Source organism: Echinops telfairi, unplaced genomic scaffold, assembly GCF_000313985.2.
Source record: "Echinops telfairi isolate 266 unplaced genomic scaffold, ASM31398v2 ScPeMD7_31;HRSCAF=116, whole genome shotgun sequence".
NCBI lineage: Eukaryota > Metazoa > Chordata > Mammalia > Afrosoricida > Tenrecidae > Echinops > Echinops telfairi.
Genome location: NW_022103928.1, coordinates 30,815,852 through 30,841,752, shown reverse-complemented (window position 1 = coordinate 30,841,752; position 25,901 = coordinate 30,815,852). Strand labels below are relative to the sequence as shown.

At 58.2% G+C, this 25,901-nt stretch overlaps 1 protein-coding gene across 1 annotated transcript in view; it reads left to right on the top strand.

Annotated features, from left to right (window-relative positions):
- Positions 1 to 24,330, top strand: part of EEFSEC (eukaryotic elongation factor, selenocysteine-tRNA specific) — a 315,381-nt gene extending 291,051 nt beyond the window's left edge. Inside the window, exon 8 of the mRNA XM_030885558.2 lies at positions 23,880 to 24,330. Within this exon, the coding sequence (XP_030741418.2) occupies positions 23,880 to 24,070 (191 nt within the window). The 3' untranslated portion in view covers positions 24,071 to 24,330. The remainder of the gene's footprint in view (positions 1 to 23,879) is intronic.
- Positions 24,331 to 25,901: the final 1,571 nt, after the last annotated feature.

Below are 25,901 nucleotides of genomic sequence, written 5' to 3'. Positions count from 1 at the left end.
TGGGCACTTGGCAGCTGGCAGGACGGGAGCTAAGGAGTGGCCACTGGAGACTGGCTGAGTGTTAGGCTCTGTTAGGCCACCTCTCAGGCAAGGCCTCCGAGTCCCAGTGTCTTGGGAAGAAGCCTCTGGCAGTCTTTAGTCTACCAGAGGAGAGGGGTCCCAGGTCGCCTCAGAAGAGCTTCCTTCAGGTAGCTCTCCTCAAGAAGAGGGGTGCAGGTCGGCCGATGGGGAACACAGACCAGGGACAGATCATCAGCCCCCGGGGTCCAAGAGCAGACAGATGCTGATCGACACGGGGCGCAGCGGTACTTCCTGCCGCCACCTCCAAAATAGACCCGCCCCTGCCCCGTGGGACTCCCATGGATTCTGCTGCTGTGTGGACTGTGGCTACGCGTTTCTTTCTTTGTTCCAAAACCCATTTTATTGGGAGCTAATTCAGAGAGCAGATTGTTCCATAGTTCAATCACGCCAAGCAGCCCTGTACAATTGCCACCACAGGCTGCTTCAAAAACGTTCTCTTCCTTCTTGAACTCCTTGACTTCAGCTCCCCGCCTGCCCCACACCACCACTCCCCTCCCCGCCTCCCACAATCCCTTATCCTACTTGCTGCCGCTCTAGGTTCATCAACCCTGGGTTTCAAATGGCTAAGTCTTCCTGTAGGGACTGTATCACATGCATGCAGATGTTCGTGCACATGCTTGTGTGTACCCACACATGCAGGTGTGTGTGGACGCGGGCCTGTGCTCACAGGCTGGCATGAATGAATTTGTGCGTCCATGTGCACGGGGGCGTGTAGAGAATCCACGCAGAGAGGAGCTCGGTGTGCAGGCCTCGGTGCCCGTGTGGGGGTTGGTGTCCTTGTTGAACTACTTCTGGCTGTGCACGCCCAGAGCAGCCTGCGCTGTGCACACATGTGTGCATGCGCGTGTGTGTCGGGTCGGGCTGTGACAGGAGGGAGGTGAGTGAGAGGCCAGCTTCCTGACAGGGCAGTTGTAAAACATTCATAAAACTTTTATTAGACTTGCCACCCTTCCAGATAAATATTTTTCAATTTTATGGGCTTGTTTTAGGGCCCTGAGCTTAATCATGGCTTTGTAGCTGACTTAAAAAAAATTAAATATTGTTTTGGCAAAAGGAACCCCCTCCTTCAATGTTACCCTCCCATCCCCCGCCCCCGACCAAAGGCAGCCTGCACTCTGAGCTCATAAATTCTTGCCCCTCTCAACTCTTCCTGCCCTTCCCCCTCACATCCTCGCAGATGGACTAGGATGAACCTGAAAAGAGAGAGAGAAGCAAGACTACCTCCTCCTCCTCCTCCTCTTTCTCCTTCTCCTCCTCCTCTTCTTCCTCCTCCTCCTTCTCCTCCTCCTCCTCCTCCTCTGGGGCCTGAAATTTGACCCCACGCACAGTTGTCCAGAAAAGGAAGCGGCTTCAGAGGGGACCTGGGTTTGGGTCATCACCTGCTGCTCCCTGCACAGACAGGGGGCAGAGCTGCACAGACCCCCAGGTGTGCGGACACCCCAGCCTCCCGCTGGCCCTCGGCCCCTCACATCCTCTCGCCCACCTCAGAGCCCCACCAAAGCAGGGGTCCATGATCCCAGCCACCCGCTCAGTTGTGCCTCCACTGTGGCGCCCACCGGCCGGCCATGTTCTCCTTGGCAGCGCTTCAGCAGTGATCAATAGGGCTCCCTGGAATGAGTAACCGGCAGATGGTGGCAGGGCCGCCCCCGAGCTCAGTCAGTGCCTATGAGAAGTGCAGAGGGGGTGGTGTGCGGTAGGTGCCGGTGTGTGTGTGTGTGTGTGTGTGTGTGTGTGTGTGTGTGTGTATGTGTGTACACACACGCACGCAGTAATTGCCGTTGTAGCATCGGAAGCAGCTAACACAGCTCCGTGGTCAGCACTTGACTTGGGCCTCGCAGCACCGTGTAAGTGGGTAGAAGTAGTAGCCGTAGTGCCCCCTTTCTCAGATGGGGACACTGAGCCACACTCAGATGAAATCCCGTGCGTGAGGCCGACTTGCTGATACAGACAACACCTGGATGAGAAGCCCGGGGGTCTCAGTGCAGGGCCCGAACTCTTAGTGGTCACAGGTGATATTTCCTGGAGGAGGCCTGAGGCCAGGCACCCGCCATCCCTTGGTGGACATCCTCCCTTCCTAGCCCTGCACTGGCCCTGACGCAGCAGGTGCTGGGTAAGGTGGGGTGGCACAGACACAGATGTCTACACTGCCAGCACCCTGACTCTGATGCCTTAGGATGGGCAGACCCCTGGACACGGGGGTGGGGGGGGGCAAGACCCAGCGCAAGGGTGAGGGCCCACAGCCTGTGGTGTCCCAGGAGCACTGGCCAGGCCCTTACGGGGCAGCTCACTGTCACCTGGAGGGACTGTGAAGTTTTACATCACACGGCCCCTTTATTGTTTGTTCCACTTTTACATTGTCAACGAAGTTGGGGTTGGTGTCTCAGATCATCGTCTTTGCATTCAACAACTTATTAAACCTCCTAAGACCTCGTCGAGGGGTGGGGGGTCTGCCCCCCAGGCTGGTTCCAAGCATCTCTGAGGAGGGCGGGAAGTACTGGCGAGGAGCATTCGCAGCCTGAAGGCCAGCGGGGAACCAACTGGCCTCGAGGAGCCAGAGATGGACGCCAAGTCCTGGAGGAGAAGCGGACATACTACACGGGGAAGGTGGCAGGCTCATTAGCAGGAACTTCAGCTCTGCCTACCAGGGAGGGGGGAAGTCAGGACACCCCGGCCGCTGCCCCAGCACCCAGCCTGTGCTGGCACCGGGAGGCGCTTGGAAACCAGGGTAGCAGGAGTCTGGCAGGGTCAGGACAGAGCATCCAGAGGTCCCATGGACTGTGTTCACAGCCCATGGGGTATGGGGTGGTGTGGGGCAGGCGAGGAGGGAGACAGGAGCTGGGCGCCATTGCAGGTGGATGGTGTGGGCCTGGCAGCAGGGCAGCAAGAGAAGGAAGCAAGAAGTAGGCATCCAGACTTGAGGAGGATGGATCCGAGCTCGGGGGCGGGGGGGGGGGGGGGTGGCGCCCGGGGGGAGGGGCAGCACCCCAGTCCCACATCTTGTGCGGTAGCTGAGCAGGAGTGGACGGACGGGGCAGGAGCCCCTCTGAAGGCTCTGCTAAGCTGGAGAGGGGCTGCCTGAGGCTCAAAGTCAGTGGCAAGGCCGGGAATAGCGCCCCCATGTCTCAGCTGAGTATCAGCTGGGCCCGGTGCCTGAAGGGCTTTCCTATCATAATCCCATGAGGAGGGGTGATGTCCCCTGTCCCTGAGGAGGCAGGACCAGCTACCCTACAGTAACAGCAATGGCCAGAGAGAGCCTCGTGCTGCCTCGGACTCCCTGCGACTGCCCTGGGTGATGTGGGCATGGGGAAGGGCCCTATGAACCATCTAGAGACCCCAGGCTTGGAAAAAAGGAGGGTCACAGGCACCGTCCCACTCCTGCTAGGCATCCCTGGCCACACCAGCCTCTGCAGACAGCCCCCAGGACCCACCCCCCAGGGCTCTGGGAGCTCAGACTGATGGCAGAATGTCACCTGGTGGCCCTTTGAGCAGTCCTGGCCAATGAGCATGCTACAAGACTAGACAGGCGACGTAGTGGATGGCCTAGCCATGATGGGGCAGTGGGCATAGGTGGGGGTTGCAGTGGAGAGGGGCTTCAATGAGTGCGAGAGGCCCTGGGTAAAGAAGGGCCACCCGGTGGTCCCTGATACCCTGTACTGCCAACAGCTTGCAGTCCCACGTCTTTTCACGGCTGACAGCGGGTCAGAATTTTTGAAGTACAGCGAAGGCCCGATCTGACTCACAGGCTAGCACATTGTGGTTCCTGCTGCAGGGTTTATAGCACGGCCCTGACCCCACCTCGCATGTGTAGCCCACGCGAGCTGAGGTGGAGGGAGGAGCGTGGGCCGTGCCCCAAGGAGCCTGCATCACTGGTAAGCCCCTGAAAGTCTGGCCATGGGGCCCGAGAGCCCACGCAGGGTCGCCCAGGCTGGCTCCTGGCCTGCCACAGGCCAAGGGCAAGAATCAAGGAGGGCAGCTTGCAGGTCACCCTGAGAAAGGCTTGCAGGCAGTGGTTCTGGCGCCCTACCGAGACCCACCCTTGGGTGATTCCAGGCGTTACCCGAGCAAGCCAGCAGCAAGTACCTCATTCACGACAAGGAGCGTGGCTTGCTTTCCCCTGGTTGGAAAGGTCAACATGTCCAGCTGAATTCAGTGCGTTGATGTAAGGAAATGGTTAGTCACTGCGGGGGTGGGAGCCATGGGGTAGTAACAGGGCCTGGCGGTGAGAAGTACCATGGGAGAGGCTGCCACCAGGGACTCCTGGGACTCCTGGGGGAAGGGGGGGTCAGGCGTGCTCCCCAAGGGCAGGTGAGACTTAGAAGGGAGAGGAGGGTGCAAATGTGTGTCACAGTGAGGCCTTCTCATATGAGAGCCGAGTTCCAGCTTCTCTTGAGAATCTGTCAGTGGTCTCACCCCTCTCCGGACCCACAAGCCAAGGGCAGGAAGGGGTGCTGGGATTGGTGACGCTCTAGCTGACTTTAGACTTACGTGGGCAAGAGAGTTGGGTGGGGAGTTGTGGGCGCAAGCCAGGCGGGCAGAACCTCTCCTCTGATCAGAAGCCTGGCCGGCGGCTGCCAACCCAGCATGGCTGCCCGCAGGCCTCCTGTCAACCCTTGGCGGTGCGCAGGGGCAGCTGGAGTGGCCGTGTTGGCGCGGAGCAGGCCCGATGCAGGGTTTTGACACACAGTCTCCGGGAATGACCTCCAAGCCCGTCAAGGAAGGAGCTGGGATGTGCCCCTGTGCGCCGGCTTTGACAGGGTGACTTGCCTGAGGCAGGCACCTCATCACGGGCAGCGAAGCCTGAGGTAGCCCTGGTGCCCTGTGCCCTTCTCTGATGCTGGCTGAACTGTGAGGACCAAGGGGACTCTGGGATGGCTGGTGTCAGGATCTGGGCCAGCTCAGGAAGGAGGCAGGAAGAGTCTGCTCCCCATCAGGCCAGAGCCCTCTTCCCAAGGCCACCCTCCATTTCTTTCCCTTGATAAAAAGGTTCACATGTCTTGGCAATTTCACTGTTGCAGCTGGTGTGGAGCGGAGGTACTGGGGGCAGAGCCTGGGACTGCCTCCCTTCCCACAGAAGGGAGCTCCAGGGCATCACTCGATTGCCCTGGCTCCATACCACAACGGGAGGGGTGCCCTGGAGTGGAGAGAGGGCGGGGAGCCAGTGGCAGCCAGCACCACGGCAGCCCCGTCTGTCCGCTGTGATGGAGCAGACACCGTGTCTGACAACACTAGTCCCCTCCACCTCAGGGCAGGGCTCACCGTCCCCATGGTTGCACGGGTAGGTGGCAGCAAGGCTCTGGGGTCACAGCCAGTAAAAGGCAGAACCAGGCCCTGCCTGTCCCAGCATGGCTTCTCCCGCAGTGGGGCTCGCCTAGTCCCAGGTAGGGTGCTCACCCCGTTCCTGTGATCATGTGCCTTTAGCATTAACCCCCAGGGGCCAGGGGCCCTTCCCACTCCCGTTATCTCTCTAATAAGGACCTGCCTGGCCTGGGCCTCCTCTAGATGAAGGGGGACAGCTGCCAGGACACGAGCCTCTCACTCAGCCAGGTAGTCACGGCTCCAGCCCAGAGGGTTGACACCATACACACAGGTGCTGTCACATGCTCCCAGGCTGGCAGCCAGGGGGACCCAGGGCTGGGAACGGGGTGACACTCTCTGCTGTCCTAATGGCCAGCCTCACGCAAAGCCCCCCCAGTCCCTGAGAGCAAGCGGGTGCAGAGTGAGCCACGGCACCCTCTCTGGCAGGCACCACGGGCCCCCAAGGGTATCTCCCTCCATATTATGCTCATCCCCTGGGGGCCCCTGTTCTCTTTCATCTCAGCTACCAGGTGTGAAGCCAACCTGGGAACTCACACAGCCTGAGGGGAGTCACACAGCTGGCAGCGGCAAGGCCAGGCCCAGCAGAGCCGCCTAGCTCCTCATTGCCAAGTGGGTTGGCAGCCAGTCACAGCAAGCCTGGCCTCTCGGCCCCATTCCATTGTGGGTACTTCTCAAAACCCCAGTTTATAAATGTGGTCCCACATTCCAGGAAGACTGGGAGGAGTTTGGTTTTCATTCTACACAGTGATTTTGTGCCCCTGCCGCCGCCCCCACCCCACTGCCAGAACAGGAGGTCGGAGCTGCAGGGTGTAGGACACGTGGACTAACCCACGGGCCTTGCGTCGTGCTGGCTCAGGGGACAGGACAGCTGTGGGAGGAGGTGAGCCTCAGGCTCCCCTTGGGCCCAACAAGCACTTGGGTGAGTCATACCCCCCTACACGGTCCCTTCTTAGGATTGGACTCTGAGCGGCTGGTGGGGCCACAGGCAGCAACCGGTCAAGACTGTGGAGAACAACCCCCACAGGCCTGCAGTGACAGCATTGTGGGTACTATTGGGGGGCTTGTTGACGCTAGCCAGCCCTCGATCAGGGATTGAACAGTGCCCCACCCCCACCTCAAATACGTGTCAACTTGACTGAGCCTTGATTCTCAATGGTTTGGCAGTTATTCCATGATGGAACCACCCCTCCCCCATGATACGACCTGAGGTGATCAGCCAGTCAGTTGTCAGGAGCTTAGGGTGAGGGACGGCCCCTTCCTCAGGTCACAGCCCGGAACTGATATATAAGACCACACCATCCCTGTGGTGTGGTCCCTGTCACCTGTTATCTTAACAAGAGCTCAAGGAGAAGCCAACAGGGGTGGATGGCTCAGTACCCCCAAGAAATGAGAGCCAGAGGTGGAGGGCCCCCTTTGAACCCAGGACCCCTGAGCTAAGAACTTCCTAGACCCAGGGCAAGATGTGGAGATCTCCAGAGCACCGGGTCCACACATAGAAAGGACGCCCCTTCCAACTACGACAGAATCGGATATGGAAAGAGGGCGGTGATGCTTCAACAGATGCAGTAGAACCCGGTACTCCACATAATTGGAATTTGACACAAAATGTCGAGAAAATTTGGCATCGGAGCTTGAACAAAACATCAGAATCTAACCCAACGCACGTGATCTTTAAACAAAAGCAGTTCGTGTTTCGGTGTACTCGGCGTGAGTTGGCGTTGTTAGTAGTGCTGTTTAAACCTGTTGCGGCTGCATTCCAAGCATTTTACTGTAATTGCCTTAGTTTTTGTGGCTTTTTGTATTGTTTTGAGATTAAAAAAAACATGGGTCCTAAAGAGATTTCTGAAAAGAAGCATCATGATAAGGAACTGGTTAACCGTGTTGTCGATATTGGTGATGATAATTTAGTAAACCCTTTCAGAAAACAGTTAAGGAAACACCAACAGCAGACCACAGGAGACAGATTTTTTTTTTAGAGAAAGCCAGCCAGGTCCTAGTGAAAAAAGACAAAGAAGGGAAAAAAACTCCTGAAAAGCAGCTACCAGCTGATTTTATGGAAGGGGATTCCCCTTCCAAACAATGACTCTGCCCATCCCTCCTCTGCATCCGTGTCCACAGATCCAGATCCTCATCCATCTCAAGGTAGGGGCCATACTGCAGTTGTTAAAAACTTTACTAACGTTGTGTTTTTTATTTAAATTATATTATTTAACTCTGAACTTATTTACTTTGAAATTTCTGTGTAATGTTTTGTATCAAAAAAGGCAAGGTTAGGGTAAAAATTTGGTGGTCGGGAACGCAGTAATCCATTTTCAGTTATTTCTTATGGGAAAACTTGATTCAGAACTCAGCTCCATCGCATCTGGACACTCCTTCTTGAACGAATTAGTGTCAAGGTCCGGGTTTCAACTGTATCCCAAATGGGAAACCATTTTTGCCTGGGGGAATAGGTAGAAACTGGAAGAGCTTTTGGCATAGGAGATTAGACATTTTGCTGCTCATCACCAGTCAGCGGTTCGAACCTACCAGCCACTCCACCACAGAAAGATGAGACTGCTACTCCTGTTAGATTCAAAGTCTCAGAAACCCAGAGGGGTAGCTCCGCTCAGTCCTACAGGGTTGCTATGAGCCGGAATTGGCTTGATGTCAGTGGGTTAATAGTAAAAGCCTAGATTGCCTTGGGGGGGCTATTGGTAGATTTATGGACATCAAAGGCAATTCTGGTTTCCTTCTGGGGCTCAGAAGGAGATGAGGAGAGCTCTGTGACTCTCTTAATATCTTAAAGAACACATATGGCGCCAACATAGAACTTTGCTCTAAAGGTAGGTATTAAGTGTGCTTCTAGTGAAGCTTTAAAAAGAAATGATGGGCCGCAATGACTGATACATAACACCCCCCCAGGGGGAAGAACAGCAAAAGCATGGGTGAAGGGAGACAGCAGTCAACGTAAGATATGAAAATTACAATATTAATTTATAATTTATCAAGGGATCATGAGAGTGGGAAGGGGGAAGAGCTAATACCATGGGCTCAAATAGAAAGTAAATGTTTAGATATGATGATGCCAACATATGTACAAATATGCTGGATATAATTGATGTATGGATTGTTATAAGAGCTGTAAGAGCCTCCAATAAAAAAAATATCTTTTTTTAAAAGAAGAAGAAGAAGAAATGATGGACATGTGATTGGACAGTAGAGGAAAGGTGGTATTTTTGTGCAGTGGCCAAAAGCTCATCTGAACTATATACTCAAATGTTTGTTGGAAGGTAGAACAAAGTGTAGTGACAAACTTGCATAGCTCTCTGGTGAGATTTCTAAGCCAGCTCTTAGGGAGGCTACCTGGTTTCCCCATGCCACTCAGAGTAAGTGTGGGAAGAAAGAGGTGCAGCTAACAATGAAGTGAGCACAATGGAAACAAAACGTAACGATTTGGACAATGTGATGGTATAAATTAAGGCCATCTATCTCCCCCAGGATTTTCACTAAGGACTCGGCTGCCCAGTCTTTTGTTAAAGAGAGTAAGCCTATAAGACTTGGGGGACAGAGGGGTGCATAAAGATCACAGCTGATCCGGGGAGGAAACAGGCAAAGGGCCATCTCCTGTGGAAGTCAGAACTCTTCTAAGGGCGTCCCTGAGAAGGGGTGCTGACTTGGTTTCAGAGTGGTCTCTTAGACCTCAAAGGGTGGACTGTGAGCTGTGTCCACCTGACTGGGCCGTGATTCTTAGTGGTTTGGAGTGACCCAGTCATGTATGTGATCATTCCCTCGCTATGACCTGCCAACTGTAAGGGTATTAGGTGGAGGGGGGGGCGGGGAGGATGCAGCACCGTACTCACTTGTCCAAAAGTGCCTCTTGCTTCCTGGTGGCCGCGCCCTGTGGTGGGTAGTAGCGGGTTGGCATCCGGACCACTCGCAGGAGGTGTTTGTTGTTGGTTGCCAGCATGCCAGTTCCGACTCAGGGTGATCTCGTCTGCGCAGTGTGATTTTCTAGGAACTGGGTGGTAAGCCTCTCAAGGCTCCTCTGGGTGGGTTTAAACCGCCACCCCGGCGAAGGTGCAACAGCTGGGACCTTGGTCAGATAAAGGCCCTTGCCCCAAATACCAGTTCACTTGGGACTAAGTGTCTGTGCTTGAGATGGGGCCTGATGCAGAGGGAAGTGCTTGAAGGTTGAGCCCCCAGCTGTGCCAGCCACAGGAGGAAACCAGGGGGGGACCAACCTCCTTTCACTGCTTCTGGGGACTCATGTCCCCAGACACTGGCAATAGCTACCCTGGTCTCCATGCCCACTTTTACCCTCCATCCACTCTCCTAAAGACCCCCAGTTTCCCGTCCCTCCCCCTTGGCCTCTAGCGTCACCTCTGTGCACACCCCTCTCTCAGGGCCTCCCCCTGCCGGTGTTTCCCAGCGTGTGCAGGCTTCAGCTGCACCTTCTCCACGAGGCCCCTCCGAAAGCAGCCTCCCTGCGGAGAGCACCCCGCAGTGCGGTTCGGGCTGGCTGCCCCTCCCCGCTCCCCCTGGGACAGGAACTGTGGAGGCAAGCGCCTTCATCTGCGCCATTCACTCTGGCCCACTCTCCCAGCACCCAGGCAAGGGCCTGGCACAAGGCCGGTGCTCAGGGCACCGTTTCAGATACGTGAATGAGCAAGCAGGCTGCATGGCCTTCACGAGACACCCACCCCCGAGCCACACATGTTCCTCTTGCAGAACAGGGCTGGCCACTTAGACGCCGGAAACAAAACCCACTTTAACACGGAGATGTGGCAATTTCCTCCCCACACCAACTTCCCCTGAGGACCAGACAGGACAGGACACCTCTGGCCATCCTGGGTGCCCCAAAGGTGTTTCCTTCCTTGCGATGTCAGGCCATGTACGGGGCCCCCGCCAGGTTGATAGGTAGCCATGGGACTGGATGCGGAGAGGGTGATGGAAGGTGTTAATGGAGCACACCCCACCCCCTGCCCCCTCCCCTGTGCCCTGTTGGCTTGCAGCACAGTGTGGCACGCCTCACTCCATCAGACACGTGCACTCACCTGGGGTAGAGGCCCCCACTCTCCCTTGTCTGGCCTGCTCGCCAGGTGGCTCAGGGCCTGGGATAGAGAGGGACCAAGAAGCAGCAGAGCGGCGGCAGGGCTCCTGCAGGGTCAGCGCAGGGACTCATGGAGGGACCGGTATGGCCTGCGAAATAGGGGAAGTGAGGGGGTCCTTCCTGGAATAGGTCTGGGGGGCAGGAAGGTCCTGTTGCTTGCGTAATGGAGGCAGTCCGCATTGGTGAGCCCCATTCACAGTGGGCTGGTTTCCCTACAGAGGCGCCTGGAGTGTACAGGAGTGGTCAGAGGTCAGGAGTGAGGCAGCATCTGGCCCTGGCCGGGAAACAGCCCTGCCTCTGGTCTGCACACGTGACTCCCCAGGCTGAGGCCTCACTGGGTTTAGGAGATTGGTTACTTCAACCCCTGCAGCTCTCACCCACCCCATGCCCCGACATGTCCCCTGAGTGGGGGCCGAGCTGCCCTGCTCACCAGCCCTGCCCTTGTCCAGTGCTGCTGGAGGGGACAGCAGCCTGTGTCTGGCTCGAGCCCGCCCTCCCCCAGGGTGATGAAGCTCCCCCATCTGCTGAGAGGGAGGCTTGAGCCTGCTGCTGCCCTGAGGAACCCTTGTTCCCCTCCCCAGGGGACCATGGCCAGTGTGTGGTGTCCCCTGCCCCTAGAGCTGCCCTGGTGGTCAGGTCTGCAGAGGCCAGCCAGATCCTCTGAGGCTCACAGCAGGCCAGCCCAGCCCTGCTTTCAGCTTCAGAGAGAATCCTGTCACCACGGTGGGTGACATGGGTGCTGTCATCGCTGGTGGCCTCAATTGGAGTGTTACTGAAACAAGGAGGAGGAGGAGGAGGAGGAAGGGCCCTGTAACCCTGTGTGTGGCGTCCCCAGTGCAGGGCAACGCAGTTGTTTGGCCCCATTTCACAGACAAGGAGCCGGGAGTCAGGGCATCTGCAGGGTGATGGAGCCGTGGGCACTTTGCTTTGATGCTTGTGTTGCTGACCCCAGACGGGGCCCACCAAGCTCCTGTCGGTCCGCGTGCACACTCCTGCCCTCAGTCTGGGCCCTGCTGGCCCTGCCCAAAGCCCTCCCGCCCCCTCTTAAGAGCCCAGGGACCTGTTGATGTTGCCCCACACTGAGGGCTGGGCCCACTCCCAGATTGGGTGCCAAGGTATGGACAGCCCCGCACCCCACCCCAGACCGAAGTTCCCATGTACAAAATAACCCCAGCAAGCCTCAAGGAAAGGTCTAACCCTCCGGCCACCAGAGAGACAGCACATGTCACTTAAGCCCTGCCCGGGCCTGGGGCACAGGCTGTTTTGGGAAAGGGGGGGCACATTTGAGGACGGGGTATTCCCTGGGTCTCAGCAGAGTTCTGCTCTGCCCTCACTGAGAATGCTGTGCCAGGGGCCAGCGGCCGTGGTAGGTGCCCAGCAAAGACTCTGATGAGGGCTGGAGGAGGCATGGACGGAGAAGCCTCCGACACTGGTGAGCACAAAATGAGGGGCACTTGGAGGCCACTGTTCTGTGCCAGGGCTGGGTACAGGCCTCAGGACCACTGGGTGGGGGGCAGGGAGGGAGGGAGCCCTGCAAACAGCTGTCTGTGAGCCGTCGGGGAGAAGCAGTAATACAACATACAGGGAGGGGTCTGGCGTATGATGTGGACTGCCACTGTCAAGCCCAAGCCCGCCTAGGCACTTGCCTGCCCGTTAGGCTCGAGGGCCACAGGCCAGACCCACCTGCAGGCCACGTGGTGCACTCACTGACCTAGCACAGACGCAGGTCTGCCTTGCACCCCTGTGGGGCGTGTACCCTGCAGTCATGGCAGAGAGGGCACCTACAGCTATGGCAGGAGGCATGCAGACCCTCTGCCACCCGCCTCCCAGTGCACCCTCCCTGCTTTCACAGTCAGCCAGAGAGGACGGTCACCACCACTTCGACCTACCCCCTCTGCCGCTGCCGTCTCCGCCGGGGCTGATACAGTAATCAGGAGGCCACACATGGGCCTAGAAAATGACTGCTCCCGCCTTTGTTCGCCTTCATTATTCTGGGTGGGTTTTTCCCTCCAGTCATAAAAATGACATTTTTAATATGTTGAATTTTTTTTTAAGGAAAGCAATAGAAAGACTTTTATTGTCAATAAGCTCTAAATTTTAAACCAGTTATCTTAGTTTCTGCTCTAGGTATGTTAATTGAAGATTAACTGCGGTTGAAGAGTGTACGCATTAGGGAGTGTTTGCAGTATTAAAATTCAGCTCATCAGTGGTGGGGCCAGTCTTCTGAGTGGGCCATCGGGGACTGGGTCGCCCCCTGGCCATCCCGTTACTCCTCGGTGACCCCAGCCAGCCCATGCGGAGTGGCCGTGGCCAGTCACAGCCTCCACCACCGTGGCCGGCATTCCCCAAGGGGAGGAGAAGGCTGGCTAGTGCAGTGCCCACTGTGTGCCCAGGCTCTGCATACCAGCTCCTGGTGGGGCCAGAACCAGGCCCTCCTGGAGCCTCCCCTCTTGAGGGTCCTTGTCCCTAAGCAGGCCCGGCCCCTGGCCCTGGAAGATGAGCCTGCCCCATGTTGTCCCCACATCAGGGTCAGCGTGCCTTCTCGTGGTTACAAAGGCAGAGAAGAAAGTCCCTCACTCACCGCGCAGGGCTACACGGCTAGAGCGGGAACTGGAGTCGGGTGCCGGCCCTGCCTCTCCCCACAGCATGTATGCCCCGTGTGCCCTGTGTACGCCCCAGTTCCCTGTGTCCCTGCCTTTGCCTGGTCCCGACAGGCAATTCCCAGTCCTTCTCCAGTTGTCCATGTTCCAACCTGCCCAGCTTCCAGGTCCAGGGTGGCTCTACCCCCACGTGTTTTTTCCTCCCGGAATTGCCTCCGACAACCGCTCCTGGCCCCTCCAGGGTCACTGCCCTGCCTACACTGCCTGCACTTTCACCCGCTCTCAGGGGTGTCCACGTCTCATTGCTTGAGACACCCGTTGGAAGAGGAGGGAAAACAAAAACACATGCCCTGCTGCTGGGCTGGCCTGGGGCTGCCACCACTGGCCCAGTGACTTGGGCCTGCTCTTCTTGGCAGATCTTAGCCTGCTCCTGAAACGCGGGCCTATTAGAAGCCCCACCCCATAGGGGCAGAGCAATTAGACAAGGTGGCATTTATCAGGGACCACACGATCCCAATGAGGCACAGCCCCAGTGAAGCCCGGACAACCCTGAATTGGTGAGGGCACAAGGCGCATGGGTTTGAGGGTGCATCACTGTAGCAGTGATAGGCCCCACCTGTGCACCTCTGGGCTGCAGACCAAGCCACAGCTCTCTATCTCAGCCGCTCTCATCTTGCACAAGTACACCACGCTGCCACACATGGCCTGGCACCGCCCTCACTGCAGGTGGGAGACCGTCTCCTGGCACCGTACTCCCTGCCCTCTGTGATTACCTGCACGTCCACTGTGCCCTACAGCGGGACAGAGCACGCCCTGCAAACCACCACCTCCCTCTGGGAAGTCTCGTCACGAGACTTGGTGTGTGCACGCATGCAAGCCTGTGTGATCTGGCAGGGGCTGATGTCCCCCGGCTGCGAGCTGAGAGGTGGCTGTGTGGTGCTGTCGGAGAGGGCAAGGCGGTGGCTTTCTGCCAGCTCCTGTGCAGGCCTGAGCACCCGGACCCTGGGGCCCCCTGGGGCCGAGCCAGGCTCTACCGCTCCCAGCTCTGAAGCCTGAACAAGGCCCCTGAAGGTGTGTTCGATCCTCAGGTGTGGATGGAGCTGGACCTCAGGAAGGTCCAGAGCCTCTGGACACTGTGTCCCCGCGGTCCCTGCTGCTCGTGTTACTGTTGGCATCAAGGACTGGCTGGGAACCACCTCAGGGGCCGTTTGGACTAGGCTTGCCCCAGACAAGATGGGCTTCATCCCCTCCCTGCTCCATGGGCAGCCTTCAGGTCTGGGTGGGCAGTGGTGGAGGCCCAGGAGAGTGGTGGTCTCCATTGGGTCCCCCAATACAGACTCCAAGACCTTGCCCTTGGAAGTCTCTGGAGACCAGTGCTCAACCTGTCATGCCCATGACACCTTGGGACTTGGAGGGGCATCTGCCCGAGTCAGGGCCCTGGTTGGCTCAGAAGGCAACTTCAACTTTGTGCCAGCATCCCTGCCCCCATTGTGGCCCACCCCACCCTACCCTACCCTTTGTTCCTCCTGAGAGCAGCGGGCCCTCAGTGGCCATGCCTCCTCGTCAGACTCCCTGGCCAGCAGCAGGTGCCCTGGCCACCCCCAGCACCTGGTGCATTGCAGCCGCCCACGCGCAGCCTGTCCACTCCCGGCCTGGACATCGATCGTTCCATCCCCAGCCCGAGGGGCCATCCTGGGGCATGAATGCGGTGGCTTCTGCACAGTGAGCGGACACGCTGCGGGGCAGCCGTGTTGAAGAGGGCACTTGGGACAGTCACTTGAACGTGGCCTGGCTCCCCTCCTGCATCAGGGCCCAGCAGGGATGCTCCAGCTCCGGCAGGGTCCTCCCCACCCAGAGGCTTTTGTCCCATCGCAGCCCTGTCACAGTTGGCCAGCCAGGTGGCCTAGAAGCTGTGCCCGCCTGTCTGCCAGCTCTGCCAGGCCACAGTGCCCAGTCTCCAGACCCTTAGTGCCCTCTCTTGAGCTCTTCAAAAGCCCTCGGACCCTCAACCGCAGGTTCTGTCAGGAGGCGAGTATGAGGGTCCAGTCTTCCTCCTCTGAGAAGACCACCTGGTATATGTCTGTCACAGCTGTGTGTCCCCCCAGGGAAGAGCCAGCCAGGCCCTGGCTGTGGCTGAACCAGTTCCCTGACCCCTGTGTTGATCTGTGGCTGTGGCTGTGCTGGCCCACTGTGTCCCTTCAGCACTCGGGGCCCCTGGAGTCAGGTCCAAGAGTCTGACAGGAAGGATGCTGGGTGGTTAGGCGCAGAAGAGAAACAAGCACCTCGGGGCCTGATGTGTTTGCTTTGCATGTGACGAGCCTCATCTAGCCTTGCCTCTGGCCTGTGAGTCGGAGCATCTCCGCTGTGGAGAGGGACTGATGCCCGGGCTTCCCTTCTCACCCCTGCTCCTGTGGGTAGCTGCTGAGGAGTGGGCCTCCCGTGTGATGCTCAGGGGAATGGGATGGATGCCAGGCTGGATGCCAGGTGGGCCACTCCTATACCCTCCTTCCTCCTAGCCATCCACAGCTCCCTGGAGCTGCCGATGAGCCCTCTGTGGGCTAAAAGGACCCTGAATGGGGAGGCTGGGGATCAGAGGGGACTGAACATTCTGGCAAGGGTCTTTCGGGAGTAGGGGTTTGTGGGTAGACAAGCATCCGGAGGGCGGCCCAGGCCAGTAGAAGGTCTGGATGACAAAGAATCAGGCGGCGGTGAGCCACCACGTGGGGAAGCAGCAGGGACCAAGGACTAGGGGCTGCAAAGGCAGCTCTCCAGGGGCTGGCCTGAGGATTGGGGAGCCCATTCCTGGTTGGTGCTCCAGTAACCCTGTGGGTTAGGCATTGGCCTGCTAACCACAAGGTCAGCAGTTCAAACTTAGCAGCCACTCTGCAGGAGAAAGGTCAGACTGTTGACTCCCATAAAGATTTCCAGGCTCAGAAACCCTAGGGCAGGGTGCTCACACCTTTTCAGCATGCCAGCTACTTATAAAATGATCAAGTCAAAATGATCTACCCACTACAAAAATGCAAAACATATATATTTTTTTATTTATGACATTTATTCATAAATGCATTAAGAATTCTTTTTATGTACAATGTATGTTTATGTACCTTGCATAACCGCATGAGTCCATATTGCATAACAACACAATTAACTACAGTTTTTGTCATGACCTGAGTTTACTCTGATGCCTTGCACTGAATAGAATGAGCCAGGGATGCATAATCCGGACAGTAGTTACTGACAGCCAGCCTCAAGCACTCTTCCAAATGATCATCAGTCATGGTGGAACGGTACTTGGACTTAATGATCTTTATGTGGGAAAAGGCTGACTCACATAAATAAGTAGAGCCGAAGAATGCAGTCAAGGAGGTAGCACATTTTCTCACGTTTGGGTACTTTCCCTCTGCGAGTAACTTCCAGAACTGTTCATGTGCTCTGGACTTCAGCTGAATGTTGGCTTGTAGTGTCAACATCTCCCATTCCGTGTGAAAGTGATACGTTTTTGTCTTCTTGTCCAGCTCCCCCACTCATTTTAATGCTCTTTCTTACGTTTAAGAGAGAAAACCAGTCTAAAAATTGGCGATGACACTTAGCTTGTCAGTTTTGCTGCACTCAGCGCAGTTGTTTGCGCATGCGTTTGACACCTAAGATTGCATCTGATTGGCTGCGCTGTATATCATTTAAGTGACGGGATTGATGATAGGCTTACGCCAATTTTTTTAATGCCGTGCGATCTACCCACACTACATTTGCGATCGACTGGTAGATTGAGATCGACGTATTGAGCACTTCTCCACCTTCCTCACGCCGCGACCCTTTCATACAGCTCCTCATGTGGTGGTGACCCCCAACCATCAAATTATTTTCATTGCTACTTCACCACTGTCATTTTGCTACTGTTATGAATCAGGAGACCCCGTGAAAGGGTCGTTCAACCCCCAAAGGGGTCACGACGCTAGGGAGTTCTGCTGGGGCCTCTCCTGCTTCCCCTTTCTCCACTGGAAAACAGGCATGCTGCAGCTCACCTGTCTCCAGGTCTCTGTGGGAGCTCACGAAACACTGGCGGCCCCAACCCTTGGCCGCCTCTAGTCCGCACCAGCCCCTGGCCTGCGTCTCGCAGGGGAGCGTGCTGAGCCGTGCATGGGAGAAGCTGTCTGGGAGCCCCTGGACTCCCACCCCCACGAGTTGCACCTCCAGGAAGCAGATGGGCCTGGACCGAGAACATCCTCACACAACTTTCCTCCACTTAGGGCCCCCTCCCCAGGAATAATTGAGCCTCCAGCTAGCTCTTGAGACCAAGTCATTTCCTGCCTAGTTCAGAATGGTTTTGTTTATTGCCTTAAAAACCCTGCCTTCCACATAATGCAGTGACTTCTCCCCTCCCCAGCACCCCCCCCCCATCTCCGAAGCCTTGAATACATTATAATTTCAGTTTACATGGTGTGGGAATGATTTCTGGAAGGGCTCTTTTTTGTTTTTGAAGAATTCATCATTGCTGTTAAGAAGCTTAATATAAATTAAAGGAGGAATTAGCCAACATTAAGACATCAAAATGGGTGTGCGTGGCGCCCATCCCGGCGGCTTCCAGCCCAATCAAAGGGGCTGTTCGGAGCCCAGGAGTGCGCGTTCGAGAACCTCCGCACGGCGCCAATAAAGGCCGCTGCCTCCCGCCTTCCCCTAATTCCCTTTGTTGCAGGGACAGTGGAGAACAAGTTGATAAAAATGTAATCACCTTATCTTTTTAAAGCAAATTGCATCTTTGTTTACATTCGGGATCCATTGCAGGAAGAGAAAGGAGGGAGAATGCGGACGCCCGTCCCCACCCCAGCCACCACAGTAAAAGCTGTAGCCCCCAAGAGTGAAGACAGAAACCCAGGCTGACAAAGCAGGGGCTGCGGATTCAAAAGGAGAAGGGGAGGATGAGTTCTATAGGGTCCAGAAAGAAGTCTCCCCTTGATCCCCCCTCCTGGCCCAGAAGGGAGCCAAGCACCCCCTCCTCCCTGGACACCTTCCCCAGAGCTGTGCCCGCCCCGGCTCACATCTGCCGGCCAAGCTGTCAGCGAGGGCTCGGCCTCCACTGCCATGAGAGACCCGGACACTTGGGACCCAGGCTGCCACCCTTGCAGGCCTCCTCCCAGGGCAGCTGATGGACAGGTCCCCACATACAAGGCCAGTGACAGGCAGAAGCACCTGGGTCCAAACCCACACTGCCCACCTCCAAGTGGAGGTCTCTGTGCAGGATGCTGAGTTCCCAGCACTGACAGGGACTCGCTGGCTCCTGCTCTGGTTCCCCCCACTCTGCCTTCATCACCCTCCTCCCTGGGCCCCCTCCAGGGCTGCTCTTGTCTCCCCATCACGGCACATCCACCATGGGGGTCCATGCTGCTCACAAATCTTCCATGGCCCCTGTGGCCTTGAGCGGCTTCATGAATTGGGTGGGGCGAGTACAGAGCCTGGGCACTGACGGGTCTCCTCTTCCCAGCAGCCCCTCCTGCCCATGGGCCTCAGTAGACCAGCCAATCTCAGGACCTGGTGGGACTCAGTGACTGTCCGGCTCCCCTAGGCTGGCCCCGGTGTACCCTGCCTCATCACTCACCACCAGGGTGCTGGCCTCCAGCAGCGCCCGGCGCCTGCTTCCAGCTCTTCCTGCCCTGTTAGTCCAGTCAGCCCAGCTGCTTGTTGGGGGGGGAGGGTGACTGGAGTTGGCCTCTGCCCCATGAGGCCACCAAGGGGGTCGATGACCCCACTCTGCTTGCAAGGGCTTGGTTCCCACTGGGGGGTTTCAGTCGCCCACCAGCATGTCGGCCCCTCCTCCAGTCTGCCCCCCCCCCCCACATGAAAGCGGCTTCAGCAATTGGAGGCAATTTGCCGCCTTTGATCGCCGTGTCCGCATGGCACCCGTCGGCCAGGGCTTGGGAAATAGTTGTGCTTCTGGCATTCTTCCCTGATTACCCTGCACCCAGGCCAGACCCAGAGCGGCCCTAGGCCTATTGTGCCTTTGTGTAGCCCTGGCGCTCGGTGAGAAAGGGCCGGCCTGGTCCTGGGAGAGTGTTCCCAAGGAAAGCCAAGGGGAGAGCGCCCCGCCAGGGTCGTGGCTGCACTCCGGGGCTGGACTAGGCTAGAAATAGAGCTGGCAGCCAGACCCTGGGCTTCGGGTAAGGAGGTGGGAGCCTGCACCAAGGCCCCGGTCTTGCATTTCGCTCTCAGGACAACCAGGCCAGGTAGAGGGCAGGCCCTGGGGTGCCGAGTGGAAACAAGCCGCAGGGCCAGGGCTGGGATTTCTGCCTCTCCTGCTGGGTCAAAGCATGTGCTGGCCTCTCTGGCCTTGAAGTGCTGTGCCTGCTCCGCGTGGCCATGACCCTGCGCCAGAGGCTCCCACCGCACAGACCACACAGGTGGTGGTCCCGAGGACTCCTGGGCAGACCAGCAGGAAGGAGCCTTCGAGCCAGGTGGAAGATGTTTCCGGAGGCCCTAGACTCTGAGGCTTTGTTAGGTGTCCTGAGGTTCGTGTGTAGAGGCTGGCAGATGTCCCCAGTGCCCAGCAAAGGGACTAACTGTGTCCTGTGGGCAGGGCAGAATCCTGAATGGGACCCCCTGACTAAGTTGGAGGTGGGAGCTCCGTGGAACCCACGTGCGCCATGTAGGGGCAGTAAGAGCCACCGCAGGGAGTCGCTGAGGAAGTCAGGTGCCAGGAGGGCAGCCCTTGCTGTCAGGGATCACCGGGCTGACCTTCCCTCCCCCCTCCCCTCTGCATTCTTCCTGCCTTCCCACCCCCCACCTCGTTTGGGATCCAGCAGCTCCCATGGGGTCACAGTGGTGAACTCAGGACTGGCCCAGGGGCCCCAGCCAGCAGGGCCTGAGCAGATTTGCTCAGGAAAGACCTTATTCACCACCCTGCTCCCGCCGGCCCGCCTTCCTGCCCTTTGCTCTGCACCCCATTGGTACAGCATTCTCCCCCATAGGTCGCTTCCTCCACTTTTAAAAAACTAGCTCTTAGCTTTCCTTTGTGTAACTCCAGACGACAGAGCCAGCCTGTTCAGCCACCTCTGAACCTCAGGATGGCAAACAGGTGCTGGCCTTGCCTGGACCAGCCCCTGATGGCCAGGCCCGGGGGTGGGGTGAGGGGGGGTGGGGGTGTGTGGCTGGCTCGCTTGGTGACTGAGCAGGCAGACTTGGCAGCAGGTAGCTGGGGCTGTATGCCCTGCGCCATGGACTAACTCCTGGGGCCTTCTGGGCCTCAGCTTCTTCCTCCGTGCCTTGTCGTGAGGGTTAAATGAGGCCACCTCACCCTTTGTGCTGGGGACACCCTCGTGCACAAGTCTTTGTGTGTCTGCGTTCCCGGCCATGCCTGCCTTCCAGCTCCTGTAGGAGCCGGGCTTCAAGGCCTGCTCTGTGGGGATTCTGAAATTAGCCCAGCCAAGTCCTGCCCTGCGCTTAACGCATCCTCTCGGCCAGTGTGCCTGAGGAGCACAGCGGTGGGTCGCCAGGGGGGATCCCTGTTGGAACAGTGGGAGACAGTGAACCTCACAAGGAGGAAACGATGGTGGATGTGAGAGCGTGATAAGAGCTCTAGAAAGTTCGAGAGGGCTCAGAGGGCTGTAGGTTGACATTTTAAACAAGGTGGTCACAGAAGCCTCATAGGGAAGTGCCATTTGCACCGTGGCTTGAAGGCTATCAGAACATCTGGGGATGACCCTATCAGGTGCTGAAGCCCCCGGCGGACAGAAGTGGGTGAGGGGTACAGTGCCCAGCATACCTGCGAACAGTGAGGGTCAAGGGCAGTAAGGCACATGGACTGGGACCTCCATTTCCTGGGCAACAGAGGGAGACCTGGGGCAGGGTGGGCTGTTTGGGAACTGAAGCCACACTGCTGTGGCCCGTGCCCACAGAAGCGAGCAGGGAAGTTCTTGCTGACATGGGGAGGGAAGGGCAGGTCTGGTGTGGCCCCAAGGGGCAGTCTCAGGGGAAGTGGAAGAGAGGTTTCCTGTGAGCAAGGGCCTGTTTTGTTTGTCTGTGTCCCCAGGCTGATGCAGGAGGGGGGAGGTCAGGCGGGATGGTCAAGCAGAGGAGCAGATAGCCGTCAGCCACTTTAGATCCGGGCCCAAGTTCACACACAGCTCAAGGCCGACCTTTCTGGGAGCCCAGCACCTTGGCCATCTCATCCCCTGGGCCCCTGCACCCCAACACTGTGCCACTCGAGCTTCTGTTGGTCCCCAAACAGTCCAGCTCACTTCTTCCTGGGGACTTCTCTGCTGGATCTTCTGTGGTGTGTGGTCTCCCCAAAGGTCCCCACCCCATTCCTTGGCCCCTTTCCTGGCTCTGCTCAGCCACCTTGGGCCGTCCCACCTGCCAGCTTACTGTCTGTTCCTTAATTGGCCACTGAGTCCGCAGGCACTGGCACCCAGTCTGGCACGGCCCCCTTCGCTGTCTACCATTCCTAGAGTTTTCTCTGCATGTAGCTCAGTAAAAGGCAACAGACAAGTTGGAAGCATCATGTGAGTCAGGCAGGTTGTGTGCCGGCACGTCGTTAGCCAGGGCGACAGGCTCCAACCCCGGACACTTCAGCACAGAGCTTGCCTCTTCCTGGCCACTTGGCTAAGCAAAAAGCATGGCCACAAAGGAATGTCTCCTGGTGACCTTTGCCAGGAGCTTAAACAGCCCCGCGGCCCGTGGGTGGGTCTGCGGTGGAGGCGTTCTTTTGAGGGCGTCGGTGCCAGGCGGCCCGTGAGGGAGGAGAGGAAGGAGCTGCCGCCTCAGAAGAAGACTAAGCACAGGGACCTAGCCATTACCAGGCCAGATAGGGTTTCCGGCTCTGGCCTGGCTCGGGCAACTCAAGGTATGCCTTGTGTGTAACGAGAGCCTCCAGGGGAGAGATGGGCTGCTGATTGGACCACGCCTGTCTCCCCAGCCCAGCGGAGACGCCGCCGGGAGCCCCCGTCCGATGCAGCCATCAGACCTGCTGGCACCACAGGGAGACGGGCCACCTTGCCATTTGTCAGGCTGTGGTGCCAGCCCCTTCTCTGTTTGCAGAGGGCTGGGCTGTGATCTGATTCAGGGATGCAGATACCCGCAGGCTGGCAGCTGGCCTGGGGACCTGGCCTGGGGCCATCCCCATGCCTCCCAAAGTCCCCGCCATGGGGAGGGCGGGCCAGCTGGACACGGGGCTTCAGATCAGACACAGCCTTGGGGCTTGCTGCCTGGGCAGGAGGGCCCTTTTCATCCCAAGTGCCACACTCCCTCTCTCAGGCACCATCGTGGGCAGCCTTGTCCGCTGCTTCCAGAATCCAGGCCCTGGAAAATCAACAGGGTGCCCCAGGGGGCTGGAGGCTGGATGCGCGTGGTCAGATGGGCTCGGGCCGTCCTTGGCATCTCTCTGGCTCGTGTGGTAGATGTTTCATGGGCCAGCCTCCTGGTCAGCTTTCCAAGGCCAGTGCTGGATGCTGCCACAGCCTGCACTCCTCCCCAGAACCATCTCCAGAACCCACAGTGGAGACGGCCCCCTGCCAGGACAAGCAGGCAGCAGTCAAGGAAAAGGTTCATTCCAACCATAGCCAACCCTGTAGGGCAGAGCAGAAGTGCCCCACGGGACGCCCAAGACAGCACAGTGCCTCCGAGTCCTCCCTAGGAGACACTGGTGGGCTCGAACCACCTACCTCTCAGTTAGTCGTCAAGCACTTAACCGTGGTGCCACCAGGGCTCCAGACATGAGCACAGGCCTCTGCCGTCATCAGGTCTGGTGTCCAAGCCCTGGCTGTCCCACTTTCTGCAGGCCTGGAGCAAGGCACTACTCTTTCTTACTCCCACTGGTCTCATCTGTGCAGTGACAAAGCAGCCACGCGCTGAGGGCCTCAGCTGAGCCCCACACCCCTCTGGCTGGGACACAAAGGCCCAGCACCGCGCCCCCTTCGGCCCCTGTACTGCAGCTGGGGCCGGAGCAGCATAGTTAGTTGCCCAGGGCAGGAGGGGGCAGGCTGTAGCCCCTTTGCATATGTCAGAAGGGGATCCCCTCCTGGAGGCTGCAGGACCAGGTCTCCAGCCTGCCCCCCGGGTGCAGTCCCACCAGTCGCTGCCCACTTGGCTTCCCTGCCCCTGACATTTCTGATCTGGAGCCAGGCTGCCCACTTGCCAGCCTCCAGGGCGCTGGGAACTCTGGGCTCAGAGAAGCCAGCCAAGCAAAGGGTCATCCACCTCTACCAGCATCAAGCAGACCCCTCCCAGGTGCAAGTCCCAGGGACAGGCCCTTGCTGCTTCCCTCTGATGAAGGAGGGCTGTTGGGACCTACTGTTCCCCTGGGAAGGGTGCGGAAGGGTGTTCCTGCTGCAGGAGCACCATGCCCACAGGCTCCTGTGACCAGGACAGGGTGGGGGATAGCAACCAATAGGAGGTGGTATGAAGACGGTGCTTGCAAGGGTCCAGCAAGAGGGGTCCCCAAGCAGGAGCTGTGGCTAAGAGACAGAGCGGAAGGGTGGGGGGGTTTGCAAGGGTGACATCTGCCACCCTCTGGGCTGCCGCTGGTGCTCCCTGTCTGAGCCCAGCCAGAACAGAGGGTGGTGCAGCTGATGGTGTAAGATAAAGATCAGCTCCTCCAGCCATGGCTTTGGGAACCGGCCATGTCCCTGCTCGTCCCTGGGGGGCCTAGATGCACAGTAACGGGGGTGAGCATGTAAAGGCTGGGCAGGGTATGGAGCTGGGCCCGTGAGCTCACACTCAGGGGTCAGGCACACTGGCCGGAGCTGTGCGGGGGCCCTGAGTCATGGCAGCCAGGTGACCGGCTCGTCCTCTCTTCCTTGCAGGTGGCCTTAGTCCTGAGTCCAAGAAGACCCTGATGCCAGTCCTCAAGAAGCGGGGCCGGGCTGGCCGGGGGGAGGCGGCCAACGAGGAGGAGGGTGTGGAGCGAGCGGAGCCCTCGCAGCCTGTCACAATCCGCCTGACCTTCAAGCGCTATGTCTTCGACCCACACAAGCGCATGGTCCAGTCTTCCTGAGCGTCGCAAACCCACAGTGCCAGTGCCCACCACAAGTGCCTCTGGACCCCTGGTGTCTCCCCACCCCGGCAGCAAGAAGCAGCTCCAGCCGAATGCACCCTCTGCCGGGAGACAGAGGCCCCTCGGCTCCCAGGCCAGTCAGGACCTATGCTTCTCCTGGAGGGGCTGGTGCCCAGGAGGCTGCCCACCTAGTGGTCATCCCGACCCCTCCCCTTGCAGACCGGGCAGCCAGTCACTTGGAAATAAATGCCCAAGCCCAAGCTCGCTGTGTGTGCTGTCATGCCCCCCCACCTACCCCCCACCCCCGCACTCCCCCAGGTGGTGTTGAGAGCCGGGTCAAGGCTCCTGCCCTGGACTGGGTGGGAAGGGAGGCTGTCTGGGCCTGAGGCAGGCACCTGCAGAGTTTGGGGAGCAGTGAGTGCTTGGGGAGCTGAGAGCAGGCCGTTGAAGAGGCGGGTTGAGGGGCACCACAGAGGGCTAGGGCAGGATGAGGGCACTTGGGACCCCAGTTCAGACACTAGGAATCCCTGGGACCCTGTCCTCAAGCTTGGGACCCACACTCTCCCCAAAAGGCAAGGCCTTGGGAAGCAAGGTCCCCATGCTCATCAACCCCCTGGGCTCACAGACCCCTCCCCTCTCTGGTCTTGAGCCATTGGGTACAATGAAGAGAGGGAGACAGGCAACAGTGGACGGAAGGGCAGCTGTAGCTTTATAGACATTGTAGGATGAGCACATGCCCAGATCTTCCTCCTCTCTCTGCTTCCAGGTGGGCACAGGGGCCTCCTTTCATCGGGCAGCAAGTGCTGCTGTGCTGTAACCTGTAAAAATGGCATTAAAACCATTGGCAGGGCAGGTTGTGCTGAAATGACTTGGATGGTGAAGCCCCAGAGCCCAGGACATAGAGGGGGAGGGAACTGCACTGTGGAACATGCTGTCCCCTGGGCTGGAGGGGGGAGGGGTGACTTGCTGTTGGCAGACCAGCTTTCCCCTCAAGGTATAGAGACTGGTGACCAGAGGGCTGGCCCTTACAGCCAGACCCAGAGGTCCAGACTGGACAGCTGTGGGCTCAAGGGCAACCCCTCTGTCTGGTGATGCCATCCCTGCAGAAGAAGACTCAAAGGGACGTGGGGGGGGGCGGGATTTGCATGCCAGTAGAGCAGCAGCTGTCGGGGCGCTTGACTCAGGGCCTACACTGGGGCCAGAGTGTAGGTGTGAGCTCACCTCTCTTCTCTGCCGCTCCCTCCCCCCACCCTGGGCAGGCGAGCCAGGTCACACCCAGGGCTCCGTGTGCTTCTGAAGTTTGAAATGGATACTGTTGCCGCCTCGCAGGCAGGACCTGCCAGTGAGGGCCAGTGGGATTTGAGCTTGGTCCCTCAGGACTCTGCCCCTGACTCCAGAATCCCCGAATACCATCAGTCCTCCCCATGGCATGAGTTCCCTTCCTCCCTGGGCACCTTCTTAGCAGCCTTGCATGCCCCAGCCAGGCTCCCGGGGAATTCAGACTTCAGAGTGACCCTGGCCTCACCCCAGGACCCTGTCTCACTTCCCGTCTGCCCTCCCAGTTCTGTGCTGTCCAGAAAGGGTCACATGACCCAGCAGAAGCATTGCAACAGGACAGGATGGAGGCTCAGTATATAAGGGCTCCATCTGAAACACCGTTGGCACAACTCCTAACAAGCCCCAGCCTCTGTACCTCCCTCTCCCCATGGACACCAGGGAGGTAGGGAAAGTGGCTGGCTGACTTCTTCTAGGGACTGGGGAGTTAGCCAGGCCTGAGCCCTGTTCAGGTAGGCTTCCTCCCAATAACGGGCCCAGGGAGTGGGCCGGCAGA